Genomic DNA, 18168 nt, shown 5'->3' with positions numbered 1-18168 from the left:
AGCTTCCACTGACTGATGTAGTGTATGCCCTCTTTTTAAATTCATCTGTCCACATATCTGTGGTTACGGCAATACCACCGTTGCTGATTAAAGCTTTCTGTATGGTTTCTGCTTATCAATGGAAGCCTGCTTCTTTGAATGATCGCACACTGTTTGCCGATGGGGTAAGATGGCACCAGCGTCAACAGCACCGAACTTAGCTCCTATGTCAATCAACGTCTGGGCCACTTGGTGGAATCCTTTACCAGAAACAATATCGAACGGGCGCATATCAAGAGAGCACAGGTTTACACATGCATCCGTCAGCTTTGATTTTACATCCTGTGGTACTCTATTGGGATCTCGACGGACGAAACTTGTCAAGTTGTTCGTGGAGGTTTGAGGTTTAGCAGCACACTTGTGATGCACCATGTTAGACGTACCCGTCTTGTGGCTGTCATGAACATAAACTGCTTCGCAGGTTTTGCAAATGACATAGCCTGCACTGGTGTCATCCTGATTTACAAGTTTGTAAAACTTATTCCAGGCAACACTTTTCTGACCTTCTAGTTCCTTTGTTTTTAATTCTCCTTTTTTTAGTTTGTCACGTACCTCCTTCCCGGCGAATCCTTTACGGATTGTAATTAAAATAGAATTTTTCGTCACGTCATCCGCCCGATCCGTGGCTTATCCGCGGAGTCTGCGGCTGTAACCGCCAACCGCGCATCTCTATCAGTTACAGTGGATATTTGGTCAGACAGGAGAATACGTGGCTTTTTGGGAGTCACTGGCCATGTTTTGGCAACATCTGAGGGAGTTCCGCTGAAATCATACTTGCTTGCCTGCAACAGATTCAAAGGAACTCACACTGGAAAACGGATATCAGAAGCCTTTGATTCCATATGTGTTGAATATGACATCAGACAAAAACTTGACTTGGTTATTTGTGACAATGCCGCCAATATGAAGCGAGCATTTACAGTGTGTTTTCCAAAAGAGCAAGATGGTGAAGTAACTGGTGACGACAATCTGGATGATGCAGAGTTGTGGAAAGACCTCCTCAGAGGTGAATGGGAGACTGTGGACCACATGATCAACAGAGGAAGTCCTAAACGTCAGCAATGCTTTGCCCATACGCTGCAGTTAACTGTTGGTGATGGTCTCAATGGTCACGGATCATGAACAGTACCTTTGCAAAATACTCCAAACTGAGCTCTCTCCTGCATACATCCAGCACCTTTAAAGATGCATTTGAAGATAAGTTTGGGCAGCGAGGGATACCCGCTGCTGTGAATACACGGTGGAATTCAACTCTCCGCCAAGTCTAGGCAGTGCTCTCATTCAGTCATCAGGAACTGTGCAGTGTTGTTCAGGACACAGGACACAGTGAGCTGGTCTTCTCAATTAGGGAGTGGAATCTGATGAAGGAGCTTTGTGATGTGCTACAGCCATTTGCCGAGGCCACCGATCTTACTCAGGGAAAGAAGATTGTGATGGTCAGCTCTGTCCTCCCCTGTGTGTTGTCACTAAACCACCATTTGGAAAAACTCAAACAGCAAGTAAGCTTCCTGGGAAGCATGATCCATAGCCTGCAATGCTCTCTCAAGAAAAGATTCCGGGGAATCTTTGTTAATATGAAAATGTTATCAGCAGCATCAGGAGAAGCATGGTGTGCTTTGTCACTGATGACATAAAGAATGACATTATTGACATGGTGAAAGGTCAGTGATTTATTTTTTATTTTTTACATGATATACAGTTAGGCATGTCACCATTATCAAATTATGGAAATTAAATTCACAACAGTTGTATAAATATAATACATTTTTAGAGCTGATTTTTCAAGCATATCAAACTGAGCTGTGAAATAATGAATGAGGAAGTTCACTTTCTAACAATCATGGGCTTTCACACTTGCCCTTTAAATTAAATTAACTTTTTTGTCTTTGTTTTCTGAAAACCAGGAGGAAGAGAGCACTGGCTTATTCTCAGAGTACAGAAAACGCCGCAAGCAGGACACAACCACCAACCCAGAGACACAACTAAATAACTATTTTGGTCTTTGTTGTTGGCAGGCTTGTCTGTCCTTCTGGGATGCAAACAGGGGTATCCTCCCTGCACTTTTTCCTGTTGCAATGAGAGCTTTTTCAGTGCCGGCTTCAAGTGCCCCAGTTGAAAGGGTCTTCAGTCATGGTGGGATCATCATGAGCCCACATTGTGCTCGGCTTGCAGACAAGATCCTCTTAAATATTATATTTTGCAAGTGCAATACCTTGTAAAAGAGGTAATGACTTATGGATATACTCTGTCTGTGTGTGTGTGTGTGTTTGTCTTTATCACATGGTGGGGTCCTCAACCTGTAAGCCCAGTCACAGCGTGGGGACCAACATTTTTAACCTAATTTTCAGTGAAAAGAAGGTCAATGACTGTGCTGGAACTTCTGCTGTCCTCTGTTGCGCTGGGATTGCTGCTGTCCTCCGCTGTGCTGTCCGAGCCCCGCCTTGTCAGTTCTGGTCCTGTGGTTCGAGGAGCGCTGTTCAACGAGACTGGGAGTTAGATTCGTCTGCTCCCAGTTTATGGAGGAGTGACGTTCTATCCCAAATTATGCCGTCTTGCCTCGTCCGAAGTTAAGATCCACGCCACGGTCTCATCTAAATTAGAGAGCGTCAGTCTGTCCACTGGAGTCATACCATTATAACTTATATTCACGGATTGTAGTGCTTTAATTGATTACTGTACGATTGATAGCTTTCTAGTGTGGTGCTGTGCTTATGCTGTGTTTGTTATCTATTGTGGAGATACTGGCGGCTTTCTTCCTGTTGTGTGAGTGTTGTGCGTTTTAACGTTTCCCAAATTAGGCAGTAGGACACCCCTGGGGTCCGGTTATGCTCTAAAAACTCATGTATTTCTTTAGAAATAAATTTGACAAACTCAGTATCTGAGAGTAGTAATGTATTAAATCGATACCCACTGCTTGTAGTAGGCCAGTTTAAAGTAATTAACAGTGGTGCGTGGTCTGATATCACTATTGCCTGGTATTCACATTTACTGACTAATGAAAGTAAACTATTATCAACAAAAAAATAATCGATTCGAGAATATGTTTTTTGAACCGGTGAATAGGAGTAGCATCTGCGCCCAGGATTCTGAAAACGCCAAACATCAGTCATTCCGTAAGTTTTAAGAAGCTGATTAAGTACTCCTGTTGAACGAGTTAGTTGCATGGTCTTGGGTGAACTACGATCCAGTGAGGGCGACAGTACACAATTAATATCTCCTCCTAATATGACATGATGGGCCCTATTTTGCACCCGCGCACAGCGGACTTTTCCCTCCACAGACGCACGTCTGTAAATTAGGGAATGAACTTGCGCTCGCGGGGGCGGTTCAGCGCAAAGAGGAGGCGTGTTCCGGCGCAAAACTTCCCTGGTGCTATTTTCCAGTTGTAGAAAGCAATTGCGCCACTGACCAGGAAAAAAAAAAGTCTAAAGACAGTGGCGCGTTGCGCGTTAGTGATATGGTATTTTAAGGGCGCGTGCTTGGCCATAATGTAGCATCTGAACGCGCATCCACTTTGATTCTCTAATATAAACAGACGCAGCAGTTTTCATTTTTGCAAATCATACATTATTACAAGGAAAAATATTAACACATGAGGGAAATCATTGTTGTGACCGTGAAGATGTGAAAAAGATCTATCTAGATTTGAAAAAAATCTAGATTTGGCTACACATTTACCCAAATTATACGCCTGTTTAACCGAAGCTAATTTGGGCCAGCAAATTAATTAAGCCCAATGTCACTTCTCTGTGTTTTACGGCCCTGACGAGAACGTCGGTCTCCTCGGCTGTGAACTGCTCCTGGTGTGCGCCTGGCAAACCCGCCGTTATAATAGCAATCCGCCGTGGAACAAGCGCGCTTGCTCTTAAAGGGAATGTGAGAGGACGCTCTGATTGGTTTATTTCACGTTACGCCCAAACCACACCTATGAATAATGAAGCTACTTCAGACCAACCCATTTTAGATTTGCGCCAGGCGCAAGAGTCGTTTATCCCGCCGGGAAAATAGCAACAGCGCCGGGATCCGCCCACAAAGTTACTTGCGCTTTGACACTTGCGTTTCAGATCGTTAAAATAGGGCCCGATGTGTGTCTAGATCGACTGGTAGAGACTGTTTTTCAAAGATGGCTTCTGCCTGTATACGTGAAGTTGACTGTATGTATAAAATATCTTCTTATTAAACTGTCTGGACACTGTCAAAGTTGTCAATGCTTCGGTTTGCATGTAGGGACCCTCATTATGCTACCGTGTTAGTGTGGGGCTATTTTGAGCCTTGTTAGTGGTATTAACAAGCGATTTTTATTTGTCATTACTCAATGCCCTATATACTGGCGTTATACTAGCGATATGGGCTAAAATGTTTTTAGAGATAAAACTATTTACATTCGATAATCATGAAAACAAATCTCAGATAACGGTTGACTAGGTAACAATGTGTAATTAGACCAAAGGTTCATTTTGCGCCGGAGTTCTCCTTTAACATACGCCATGACCTCCGCTGCGTCTTGAAACTGCTTATCCATCCCGTTATACGTGATCCGAAATCGGGCTGGATGTAGGAGACCATAGCGGACCCCCTCACGTCCTCTAAGTAATTTACGGACCTTGTTAAACGTCGACCTGGCGCGGGCTACACTCGGTGGATAATCAGGAAAGATGAGTATGGTTGAGCCGTTATGTTGTAGCGGGCCAGATTCCCGTGCGAGGCGGAGGATTTCGACACAATCTTGATAATAGTGTAATTTTTCTATAATCGCTCTTGGTTTGCCATCCATCCGTTTCGCCTGCAAAGTGCGGTGGGATCTGTCAATCAGCACGTCTTTATCCATTTTAAGGACATTTTTAATCAGCCTTGAAACAGAAGCAGGGGTGCTGGAGCCATCCTCCTCATCTACATTCATAATGCTGATATTTGACCTCCTCATTCCACCTTCCATGTCCAAACATTTCTCCTGTAGATTTTGAACATTATCCTCCAGCTTGCGCACAGAGTTTTGTAGCTCCGTGACATCATCCGAGCATCCTGAGAGTCCTCTTTCCATGTCCGACACAGTTATTCTAATCACTTCCAGGTCTGACCGAAAAGCTGATGTGTTGTTAGCTATCTCCTGCCTAACTGCTTGTAGCTCTGGGGTCCGTTCTTCGTACGTCGCTAACTCACTTAGCTGGATTTGATTGTTGGCAATTTGGCATGATCTTGGATTGTTTGGTTCTTCGACGCTCATCCTGGACTTGCTGTCATAGCAACAGGTGCGCAATCTTAAACCTGCTCGCGAGCAGGCTTATTTCATGTTAACAGGATTAGATCCCGGCTTTATAAGCGGAGGTGATCCGGGAAGTCCTTTAGCGCAGCGCGATAGCGTACTTTTAGAGAGATATAGTTTTTCTCGTGACTCGTGAGTGTCATTTGTATCATTAATTTGTTGGAACAACACATTTAATGTCGGAGTCGGGCTTTAACAACAGCACAAACTGTGTGCATTTCCCTGCTTTGCGAGTGATACGGTGAACTTGGAGAAAAGTGCTGCCTGTGACTCGTGCCATTCACAAAGTTTACCTCGCGCTCAAGCTTTTTTTTAAGTTTTTTTATGGTTTTTCCAGACCCAAGGTTGTAAAGCAGATACTTTTTTTTTTTTTTTTTTTGCCAATGCAGGTACATTATATTTTTTAATGAAGATCATGCAATCATGACTCAGCCAATAAGTATGATTTACAGTAGCCTTTGTGTCAGGCTTCACTAACGTGATTGGTGCCAGAGACTGTACACACGTTCCCATCAAGGCCTCAATGAAGAGGATTTTGTGAACAGTAAATGTGCAGGTAAGTTACTATTACAATTCTAAATATATCATATTAGTAATATTATTAGGAATGGAATCAAAAAGTATGCAGTTGACTGACTAAAATGTCTTGGTGGTGTGTGACACTACCATATCAGTCACATAGTCAAATGTAGCACATTATTTGAACATGGAAACGGAAAATATAAATATCAAGCACACTGTATAGACTACACGTATTCTGAGCCTAACATAACTATATTTTATTCATTATGTAGGTGATTACAACATTACAGCTTGGAGACTCAGGGGCTATACCTGCAGGCAGTATTTTATGACCCATTCCCTGACCCACAGCAAGGACAATGGAGCTCTAGCCAGGACAAGGGCACAGTTTTAAATTGACCATGGGCAACTAAAGGGAAAACTTCAGTGTCTGAAAAGTCTGAGGGTTGCACCTGACAGGGACTGTGACATTATTGTTACATGTGCCGTATTACACATCATTACACATCAGAAAGGAGAGGATCCCTGTGGTGGAGGTGCAGCCTGATGATGACCTCCAGCCTAATGACCTCCAGCCTGATGATGACCTCCACCAGTGCACTTGGACGGAGCGGCACGGGACAGAATTTTGGGACACCATTTTTAAAATTCACTAAATGTTTAATAAAAGACAAGACAAATATGCTTAGTTCCTTTTTTATTTCAATTATTCTTAGTAAAGAAAAGCCAGTGATCAAGCCATCTTTTGCCTGCAATAAGAGATATTATGCAAGGTCAGCAATAGTACTCTGTGTGTTCTTTTAGAGAGAGATTTTTACATTAGCCTACATGCATTGTTCACTTTCATAAAGTAAAGCAATTCAGGCTTTAGACCAGCCATTTGGATAATAGGCCTACTTAATTTAATGCAGCAACAAATTATTTTACAGTGTACTAAGATAATTAAAAGCTCATTTACCAGTAATGAAGCTGTTGCTACTGGTCCCTGCCGTGGGTCTAAGGAAGAGATGCCCCCCACAATAGGGTCAATTCACATTCAACCCAAGGGCGAGCCCTTCTGTCAGAGAGTAAGTGGGGGTGCAGGACCACCACCTGTTTTTTATTTAAAAAATGTATAGCCTTTTTCTTGGTTGCTGCACATGAACAACACATGCATATCATTTAACAGTGTATTTTTAAAAGAGACCAAGAACAGTATAAGTAGCTTAGTAAAGATTACCATTTTCACTTTTACTTGTTCCAATGTTCTAGTGGGTGGTGGCTCTGACATTACAATGAACAAAGTAATTATGAAATTAAATTAAAATACAAAAATGTATATAGGCTACTGTAACAAGTGATAGAAACATTTAACATGGTCCCCACTATTGAATTTAATTTGTTTGCTACTATTTGCCAGCCCCATCTCCTGGCTTTTACAGACTTTGATGTCTTCCCTGGCGTTTTCATTAAACATTAAAATTCCGCATAAACTTCGACTACTAGCTTTTGCTCTGCTGCGGAGAAAAACTGTGCGTGCTCTTTGGCCACGGTGAGCAGCCAATAGCAGCGTTGCTGATCAATGTTTCTACTATCGATACATATCCCCTTTTAAACCAGCGCATGCACGCGCAATTATCTCAGATAACTTAATCCAGCTATACTAATCATAACCGGCTGGTGTGTTCGAAGAACCCAATTAGCCAGATCATGGTTAGGCCGATTATATCATCTTGGATGTCTCGTTTGATCTCGGATGTTTTAAGCAACGTACGAAGAACGGACCCCTGATCTAACTCCATCAAACTCTTTAGCCATGATTGACTTTAACTCGGTTTGGAAGAGCGTGGTCATCTCCGTTTTTATAGAGGACAATAACTCTTCCTTCATCACCGTCGTCATATCAATCTATTCTCCAGTTTGTCGAGCTTGTTCAGCCATCTCGGGTGTCGTGTTAGCTCCGTTTCCAACACTAGGTGTGTCGGTGCTCGTCTTGTTAGCAGAGGCCTTGCCGTATATTTGTATTTACGCAGGTTGCTCGCCATTTACATTTATCAGGGAACAAATCGTCTTCGAAGATGCAGGACAGTCTTGGATAGTCTTTTTGTATCACACAGTCGACCAAAGCACCATTTAAAAGGGTAAAAAAGTATAATTTTGTGCAGAGCTCTCCAAACTTGCGGCCTACTCCATTGCCTGCTCGCTAGCGCCCCCCTACATTAACTCTTTTAAAGGTATGTGCCTTTGTTATTAATTGTTTTGAATAAATTGCTGTTCTAGCAGAACCCCTTGCCTATAGACTTAGCGCCAGATTACAATTAGTTATTTTATTAAACAAACTAAATGGCCCTTAATCTGCAAATAATCGTGATTTAACTATGGACAATAAATATTTTTATTAATTGACAGTCCTAATAATAAGTACCTTCGGGATCAATGTTGATGTCATCCAGTGTCTTGCCCTTGAATTCTGCCAGGCGTCCCTGATCCAGAGCCATGAGGACTTTGCTAATTTTTGCAAGTTGGAGGGTGCCATCAGGAAGTCTATAGAACTGCAAGTGCACTCTAACGTCAGGGCCAAGAAAATCCGCTAACTGATCCAGCTCTGTATTACTGAGGTTGAGAACTTGAGACAGTGTTCCTGTTTGTTTGCGTAGTTTTGTAGAAGTGAGACTTTCAGAACTTTTTGCACCACAGACCTTGGCAAATTGTCAAAGGCAATCAGACCCACGGTAACAGGTCAAAGCGGATGGTCTTGCAAATAGGTATACGTTCTCCCGAGGAAACTCACATTCCTGCCGTGTGCCGACAAGCAGATCCAGTCCTTGCTTCATCACTGGGGTCAAAAGCACAGGAACTTTTCTTCCCCTTTTTCCTCTTATCTCAATCCTGAAATAATGACAGAGTTTCTTCTCTAGATCTGAGAGGGCTTCATTCACATCTTCATGTGGGTCTGATGGATTTTGACATACATATGCAGAAAGGGTCATTTTTGACACCTCCCCAGCTCTTCGTCGATTGAACAAAATGACTTGTGCCAAAATTACCTTTGCCAGTTTTGCCCACGTCTGGGGGGATGCCTCTGTAGACAGTTTACTGTGAAGATCTTGTTGTTGCACATCCAAATACAATGAAGAGTCTGGACATCTTTTGTAATTGGAAGCAACAGGGGAGTATTCCACTTAGACACCTGAAATGTTCTCAGTGATGCGGCTGATATCAGTTCATTTCATCTGGTTTCATACACTCTATGGTTTCATACACTCTGCGGAATGTACGAACATCTTTTGCAGCACTTTAGTCGTTCTGTACATTTGCACGGCTTTCAAGAAGCATTGAAATCTTTGTCAAGTTGTGTCCAATTTTGAGAGCTAGACTTGGGCACCTTGGGTATGCATGGGTTTTACTGTCATAGCCTGCTAGGTGTTTTACTGATTCCACAACTTGCATAAATTTGGCAGGTTTGATGTGATCTTTAATGGAAGTGGGTTTTTCTTGAGCATATCAGAAGCCTTCCTAGCTCTCTCAGTTTCTGACGGATGTATTCATGTTTGCCAACATCATATCCAAGCCTGTTATACAAATGCTCACCATACTCCATGATACAGAGATCCGATTTCAGTACAGAATAAACTTCATCTTGAACCATGTTGTTTAGCAGCTTCCAAAATTCCACCTTGACACCAGGTGGTGGAGGTGCAGCAAATGCGCAGAGGGCCTGGACACGAGTTTTGCCAGGTTTTTGTGGAACACTCGGCTTGAACTTGCAGGTCATCATGTGCTGCCAAAGAACGTTCTTTGTGAAGAAACCATGACAATGTATACAATGCAGGAAATTCTGTGCTTGACAATCCTTCCTTGGTTGCTTGCGAGGAACAAGATTTCCAACACCAGCATTTAATACATCCACATTGTGTGCAAAGTTGCCCCTGTTTCTCAAATATTCCATATGCATTCATCTTTCTTCGGAGCCTTTAGGAAAGGACAGAGCCTGTGCAACATCTGGTTTATCTTTATGAGCACGCTCCAAATGCCTTGCCATTTTTACGAATCCCTCCCTAACAGTATTGCTTTTTGTTGTACATTCTTGACCCATTCTCCATTTTACAGACAGCAGGTATGGAAAGTGAACCATCAGCTGCTACTTCTGTATGGAGGGAAGAGGCACTGTCAGGAAGATCTTTCTCCAGATCAGGTGTTGTATTCTACATTTACATTTTACATATACATTTATTCATTTAGCAGACACTTTTATCCAAAGCGACTTACAAATGAGAAACAATAGAAGCAATTAAACTAGCAGTAGGACAACAGTATGTAAGTGCTATAACCCTTCACAGTACAATCCAACGCATTTTTTATTTTTTTATAGAATAGATAAGAAAGTGTTAGTGTTAGTAGTACTGGATCAAGTGCTCAAGTGCTGCCGAAAAAGATACGTCTTCAGCAGTTTCTTAAAGATGGCTACAGATTCAGCAGCTCTGGCTGAGTTAGGCAGATCATTCCACCAGCAGGGAACAGTCATGGTAAAGGTCCGAGAGAGAGATTTCGTGCCTCTTTGAGATGGCACCACCAGACGCCGCTCACTTGCAGAGCGCAAGTTTCTGGATGGCACATAAGTCTGAATTAATGAGTTCAGGTACAGGGGAGCAGTGCCAGTGGTTGTTCTGTAGGCAAACGTCAGTGACTTGAATTTGATGCGAGCGGCAACCGGCAACCAGTGCAATTTCGTGAGGAGAAGAGTGACGTGTGCTCTCTTCGGCTCGTTGAAGACCACTCTGGCTGCAGCATTCTGGATCAGTTGCAGAGGTTTGACAGTGCAAGCTGGGAGACCAGCCAGGAGAGCATTACAATAGTCCAGTCTGGAAAGAACAAGCGCCTGAACAAGGAGTTGTGTAGCATGCTCTGATAGGAAGGGCCTGATCCTTCTGATGTTGTACAAGGCAAATCTGCATGACCGGGCAGTGCTAGCGATGTGGTCTGTGAAATTTAATTGGTCATCAATTACAACTCCAAGGTTCCTGGCTGATCTTGATGGAGTTATGGATGACGAGCCTAGCTGGATGGTGAAGTTGTGATTAAAGTCCCACTCCGATCATATTTTGAGCTATTTTTAAACATTCCCAGTGGTCTTTAAATTATGATTATGCCATTTTTAGCCAAAATCTCAAAACCTGTGCCGTTTTCTGGGACTTCGCTTCAGCAGAGCGGCAGTAGCTCATTAGCAATTCGCCTCTGCGTTGTGGGCGGAGCCGTTGGCACGGAGAAGCATTACAGTATTATATATACACGTTAATTATTATTATCCGAAGTTAATCAAAGTTATCACCGATCACCGATCATTATTTCACTCCGAGACGTCGCGGTAAAAAACAGCTCGACTTCGTCTCAATATTTCATCCCTCCCACAGTGATCAATCAGGACATATTTAGTATCAGTGGATTGCTCGGAATTTCGGGATTATTATGATGCTAATGTCACCGCTATATCTGAAAAACTGACCGACTCTCTCAAGAGTGATGGGCTTGACACACGAGAGGACAAACGACTGCGACAGGCGAAACTCGTCGCCACCCGGCGTGTGCAAGTCTACTTGGACGAGCGCGGAATTTCACATGCACGAATGTCGCCTGTTGCTTGGCTGGAGGAGGCTGGCTGCCCTCTCTCTTTATGTAATGATGTAATTACTGACGGTATCAGTCTGTGCTCTCCAAACTTTAGTTTTGACGATTGATAGATGGTGAAAAGTGACTTATTTGTTACAGTATGTGTTCCAATTTGAGTATGAGCTCGTGGCCCCGCCCAGTGGAGTTACTACGTCATAACTCCAGTCTATTTTAAACGGCATTTTAGCGTCTGCTACTGATTCACAGACATTTGAATGTAGAAATACTCAGAAATACAACTTTGAGCTTATTTTTCTCAAGATATGTCCTCTAACATCAGAAAAATGCCACAAGAACATGTTAACACCTAGAAAAACATGATTTTCATCGGAGTGGGTCTTTAAGTGCTGGGTTAGCCGGGATTACAAGTAGCTCTGTCTTCGCAAGGTTTAGTTGAAGGTGGTGGTCCTTCATCCAGCCAGAAATGTCTGTCAGGCAGGCTGAGATGCGAGCGGCTACCGTCGGATCATCTGGTTGGAATGAGAGGTAGAGTTGTGTGTCATCAGCGTAGCAGTGGTAGGAAAAGCCATATTTCTGAATCACAGATTCTAGTGATGTCATGTAGATTGAGAAGAGAAGTGGTCCAAGCACTGAGCCCTGAGGCACACCAGTGGCTAGATGTTGGGTCTTAGACACCTCACCCCTCCACTATAATACAGATTCAGGGTCTCCCCCTCCACTCCGTTTTGTTGAGTGACCACTACTTGTTTGTGCTGTAGGGTAGGATGCACGTCTTGAACTGCTTGAACATCGCCTTTTACGTCTCATACAAGAGTTGCCCCCTCTTCTTGAAGGTGAGCATCCTCTATTAAGGATTTGCTTTGAAGACACATCGTTCAGTTCTCGGATGTCAGCATACTTCCCTAGGATTGGTAATCTAAGCATGCTCTCTTTCTGATTGACTGGTTGAATGACTTCGCTTGTGTCTGTACCTTCAGATGAATCCTCACTACTCTGAGGAATATATTCCTCTCCACTGCTGCCTGAGGTGAGGTCAAAAAGCTCATCTGAAGCAAACTCAATCTTTCTGTTCATCTTCAGAAAAGAAAAAGTGAAGTCAAAGTCAGCACACTGATTAAACATTACTTTTCTGTTACATACAAGATGCTAAGTATGTTAAGTATATACATCCATCTTCTACATTGTGAGTTGCCTACCTGTATGCTTTTGGTCCTCCTCAGCCTTGGAATATAATCTCTGTCCTAGTGGGTGAGGCTTAGTTCGAACTCAGAAGTCGGACACCATGTCTAGAGTGTTGAAAAGATATGTAATTAACATTTAAACCCAAGGACAAGGGAAAAATAGGTACTGAAAGCAGAACCAATAATGTCTGAGCTTATTGATACTATATTTTGGTACCCATTCCTGTACAAATACATGCAAATGCTAAAAAAAAACAATACCTGGCAGCTTGAATTAAACTGGTTATGATTTGTGCTTGGATTCATCAGAATCTGTGTAGTCCACCAGGGAAGGATTCATTCCAACTTTGTTCATTGAAGGTAAGAGTTCTGGATCGTGTGAGCACTATAGAACATCAAAGAAAGACATAAGACATGAATGACAACACACATACATAAATGTATACCTATGTACATCAAATGGTATTTCAAAAACATTGGAAACCCACACTTAATCTTCATATTTTTCAATAAAACAGACATGTGGCATAAAAATGGTTTAAATATATAGCAAGGACAATACTGCACTTTTAGAAGTGGAAATTACTAGGGCTGAACCTGAATATTCCATTGTTGGGTAAACATTCGATTTTCAAATTGAGATTCAAAGTTTTTTTCACGCGCCTGACCTCCGCTCACAGCAGTGAACGTAACGCTCCAGTTCCTGAAGCCTTCTCTTTCTACTGTGTAAATGGGCATATCTTTGGCCAAATAGAATGTAATAATAAGTGATTTCATTATGTCCCTTTGAGCTTGCGTCATACAACTAGGAAAATAACTTGCTAGTGATGTTTATTTGGCTAGCTCTGGGATATTAACAGCAACAGCTTTGAAGAGTTTTTGTTGGAATGGTATTACTAAAGTCTGAACCAGTGAAAGACCATAAAAGAGAGAAACTAGTACTGTGTCTTGAAGCTGGACGACCTCTGAGGAGTCTGCTCGGTTGTTCTGAAGACGTCAGCCTCAAAAGACTCAGTGGCATCCGATTGTTTGTCCTCCTGAAGAATGAGTTAAACATTATTATTGGGTAGATGGTCAGCAATAGCATTACTTCAGTGCAAACACAACATAAAGGCATTTTAATGAAAAGGCAATATGTATTATTTCTTCCTTTATTTTACAGTCAAATTATTATTTTTGTACACAGGGATTTTTTATTATTATTAAATGTCACAGAAGCACTTTGTTCCTACATGAACTGCCTACCTCTTTGCACTTCAATAAAAAAAAGACTTTGTGGTATTTGGCATATTTGTTTTTGCAGTAGTTTTTGGGGGGTTATTTTTCCTATATATAGGAGATATATATCATATATCGAGATATATTTTTTGCTCCATATCGCCCAGCCCTATATATATATATATATATATATATATATTAAACAAAAGATAAACTATTAAACAAAGATTAATATATATATATATATATATATATATATATATATATATATATATATATATATATATATAAAACAAAAATAATGGATAAGAATACCATTAAAGGGGTCATGACATGGTTTATTTTATTTTATTATTATGTTCCCTTAGGTGCAATTATAGTATTACTATAGTTTTTTTTACAAAAAACTTTTAAAATGTAGTGATTTCTGACCTTGTCCCACCCTGTTTCTCATCCTCTGATTCAAACAGTCTGTTTTGGGGGTGTTTCCCCTTTAAGAGTTCAGTGTTAACGCCCACTGTTATGATTGGCTAACGTCTGTGCCTATGCATCAATTATTAACGCCCCCAGCCAGAACATTTGCGGATTCAGCGTATTTAAAAAGTAGTTTAAAGTTTTTAATACATTACTTACAGTTTGCGTCGTCGTTGTTGAGCCCAGAATAGTCGGCATGGACTTATCTTTGAGCAACAGTTTTCTGGCAAAGCCAGCATCATTTTGGGATTTGTTCTCAAAACAGTCATCCTTCAAATGGGACGTCCGCAAAAAAATAAAGTGCATCCATTTTCCCCTGACGACTGGATCTTTCGCAGCGTATTCAAAGATGTTGTTTGTCCACAGCCAGGAACAGCACATCTGCGTGGCATTGTAATTTCCCTGTACACAGACCCACTCACTGTCCGTCGACTGAACACTTGTGAGGCGCGACAATGATACGAAATGAGCGTAGTTGTCTTGCGCTTTAAGCGTAACTGTCTTCTGCTGGAGGCGGTCATTATGCAAACGCTGGTATGTCACTTCGTACCGTGACGTCACTTCTTACCATGGATCCAGAACGAGCTGTATTTAGAGCTTGATTAAATAAATGATTCGTTTATAATGGGGAGGACGTCTTAAGCTATGAAACTTGCAGGACGTTTTAATGGTACAAAGACCTCTTATATACCAAAAGATCAAGGCAAATTTGGTTTCTCATGTCATGACCCCTTTAAAGGACCGGACCGATAAGGAGTATCAGTAAGAGTAGTAATACCGTTAAAACCTTAACGATACCCATCCCTACTTAACCCTCTGGGGACCAAGGTGTTTTTGGGGCCCTTGGGATGTTTTGAAATGCCCTGACATTTGTGCTTTTTTCAGTTATTTATAAACATGTTAAAGGATAATTCCGATATTTAACACCTTGAGTCTATATTGTAGTTTGTTTTGGATGAACAAGAGTGGTGGACAACATTTTTTTGACAATGGTTCCTCTCTCGAGTTTTTGACTATAAAATAATTGGCCATGGACCCATTTAACATTGGAGTCAATGGGCATGTCCGAAAATGTCATTAAAACAACCTTTAACATTATTTTTCAAAACTGTGCAACTCACCGAGTGATTAGTGATGTTAGTTGATGTTCCAGAAACAAAAAGTGTTGCGAAATACAGTTTCTGTCGTGTTTTATTCATCATTTTGTAAAATCCCATTGTTGAAAAAATAGTTCCACTATAGCAAAATAAACGGATTGGAATCATATATTGCGACGATATATTGTTTATAATCATCAACTAACATCACTAATCACTCGGTGAGTTGCACAGTTTTGAATACTAATGTTAAAGGTTGTTTTAATGACATTTTCGGACATGCCCATTGACTCCAATGTTAAATGGGTCCATGGCCAATTCTTTTATAGTCAAAAACTCGAGAGAGAGGAACCATTGTCAAAAAAATGTTGTCCACCACTCTTGTTCATCCAAAACAAACTACAATATAGACTCAAGGTGTTAAATACCGGAATTATCCTTTAATGGCAAAGGTGTAAATTCACTCTATATATCACAAACGGGGCTACCATAATATGTGAGCAACATGTATGTACATGTTTGTATTTTTAAGAGAATAATGTTTATGCATGGTTATTGAAAAAAATAAAAATGAAAGTTGCTGAAAAAGACCACAAAACGCATACTAAATATGTGTTCCGGAGACTTTTGACTAATGGATGCTGTCGCTTCGAGTTCTGGCTTCAAAATGATGTGAAAAACATCCTGCCTAATCGTTCACATAAAACAATACATTGATTTAAACTTTGTAAGACCGTTTTTTTGTAAGACCGAGGATTATGCATGGGTGTGGTGATGGCCCATCAATATTAATGAGATTCAGACCCAGGGTGTGACAGACACACCCCCAATGGCCCATCATGAGGCAAGCCTAAACAAAGAGCTTTGAATCTTTTTTGTTTTTCAATCTGTTTTATTGTAATTCCTCTATGTGGAGGAACTAAATAGATTCATCAAGAGAGCTAGTAAATTCAATTTAAGAGGAACTGAAGTCTTTCAGAAACCCGAGTTTAGAACAAAATTAAAGGAAAGATGTGTCTCAATACAAGGTGTCAGTCTGTGGAACAATCTAAATAGTGAAATTAAAACTTCAACATCGTTTTTTGTTTTTAAGAAGAGTGTAAAAGCATTACTAATAGAAAAATATAATGCATCAATTTAGCAGGAAATGTGATATTTGATTTATGTCTTTGTATATGTGTTGCAAAGTAGATGTGTGTTGTAAGCGCACCTCTTTGGAATTGTAATTTAACTTATGTTGATAAGGGGCAGATATTATAAGTTTATCTTCTTTCTGCTCCTTTTCATTTCTTTTTCAAAAGAATGAAATAAAAATATAAATGAAAATGAAAAATGAAAAAAAACTAAATGTTCAACTAAAGACACAAGTGAACATTACATGCCTGGCATTTGGTGTGTCCTTCTTTTTACCAAGCTGTCCTTTGCAAAGCACACAAATCTTGCGACCAACTGTGCAAAAAGGAATATTTCGCAAAACTGCAATGGAAACAGTTTTTGCGCATTTACAGTCACCTGACTTAGAAGATGCGGTGTGTTTGGGATCCGTGTACGCAAATAATAATAATAATTATTATTTTATTATAAAATTTATTAGGCTACATATTTAGAGACGCTTTTATCCAAAAAAGGAACAAAGCAATTCGTCAAATGTCATTCATAATACGGGTTAGACTGCATGGCACGGAGCCGCGGACGAGAACACTTGCATTTTCCTATCAACAGTGAAACAACTTAAAATAGCCTACTCTTATAATTTCTGGTCATACAGAAAATAATAATACATTATTCGCAACTACTTGTATTTGTGTAAACTCACAATAACAAGAAAGCGTTGTGCTTTTGTAAAAAAAAAAAAAACAATCAGGCGCGCTTTCATGATCTCCGTGAACTGGAGCGCGAGAACAGAAACAAAATATAGCCTATGTAGGCTAAAGCTTGAAATGTCCACTTTAAAACGAACAAATTCGAATCGAAAGCTAATACATTCTGATTATGAAATGCGAATGAAAGGAGCATTTCTCTCAAAAAGCGCATCTGCTTAACAGCGGAGATGGAGATGTTTTTAGCCACTTAGAAAACAATAGTTTAATAATATTAATGGCTCTTCTCATTCAGCACTGCGGGAAAAATATCAATTCCAGGTTCTAATTTGGCCTTAGAAAACCAGTAAAATCGACATGTTTTCCATATTAATTTGTGAAAATATCTGTAAAATATCTGTAATAATAGTGGGTAAAATATGTAGCCTACTTACTCTTTCTGATTTCTGAATCTGTTGCTAAGCGCACTCCGAGTTGCAGGCGTAGGTAGTGATGAAGCTCCATTCCTTTTAAAAAAGTTGAAGAATATTGTGTCGTGCCATCTTCCCAACGCGCAGGTGACTGAATGATGAAACTTAAAGCATTTGCTTGGGGGTGTTTACCTGTTTTGCATAGACGGCTTAACACATTATCTTGTGAATAGCGCTCCGTCAGTAGGCGTGAACGAATTAAAGTCAATGAGCTCGTATTGAGCTCGACTGGAATCGCTGTCTTTTCATACAGATTACAGAAGCTGAGAATATTTGTTTTTTATATAAATTACTTCATGTGAAAGATGCGATCTCAAGCTTTATGCCCGTGGGTATGTTTGCCTGTTTGACTGAATTTTCGCGGAGTTACAGATCATTTTCGAACGCGTTTCAAATTGGAGTTCATTGACAGAGAGAGTGCAGAACTCGCATCATGTTAATTTTTCTTTATTTGGCAAAAAGCAAAACACTTTATTT

At 40.7% G+C, this 18168-nt stretch overlaps 1 protein-coding gene and 1 long non-coding RNA gene across 4 annotated transcripts in view; both read right to left on the bottom strand.

Annotated features, from left to right (window-relative positions):
• LOC306999434 (uncharacterized protein) overlaps nucleotides 1-12719 on the bottom strand; it is a 169848-nt gene extending 157129 nt beyond the window's left edge. For all 3 annotated transcript variants that reach the window (XM_079614104.1, XM_079614103.1, XM_079614102.1), the window contains exons 1-2: nucleotides 12628-12719; nucleotides 12403-12505 (exon numbers count right to left, since the gene is read on the bottom strand). In XM_079614104.1, the coding sequence (XP_079470230.1) occupies nucleotides 12403-12505 (103 nt within the window). In that variant the 5' untranslated portion in view covers nucleotides 12628-12719. The remainder of the gene's footprint in view (nucleotides 1-12402; nucleotides 12506-12627) is intronic.
• The window catches only part of LOC306999438, a 743560-nt gene that overhangs the window by 628572 nt on the left and 96820 nt on the right, over nucleotides 1-18168 (bottom strand). The window lies entirely within an intron of this gene.

The sequence above is a fragment of the Phoxinus phoxinus genome, assembly GCF_949152265.1.
Source record: "Phoxinus phoxinus genome assembly, chromosome: 5".
NCBI lineage: Eukaryota > Metazoa > Chordata > Actinopteri > Cypriniformes > Leuciscidae > Phoxinus > Phoxinus phoxinus.
Note: the sequence above shows the minus strand (reverse complement) of the source record. Positions and strands in the feature narration are given on the sequence as shown.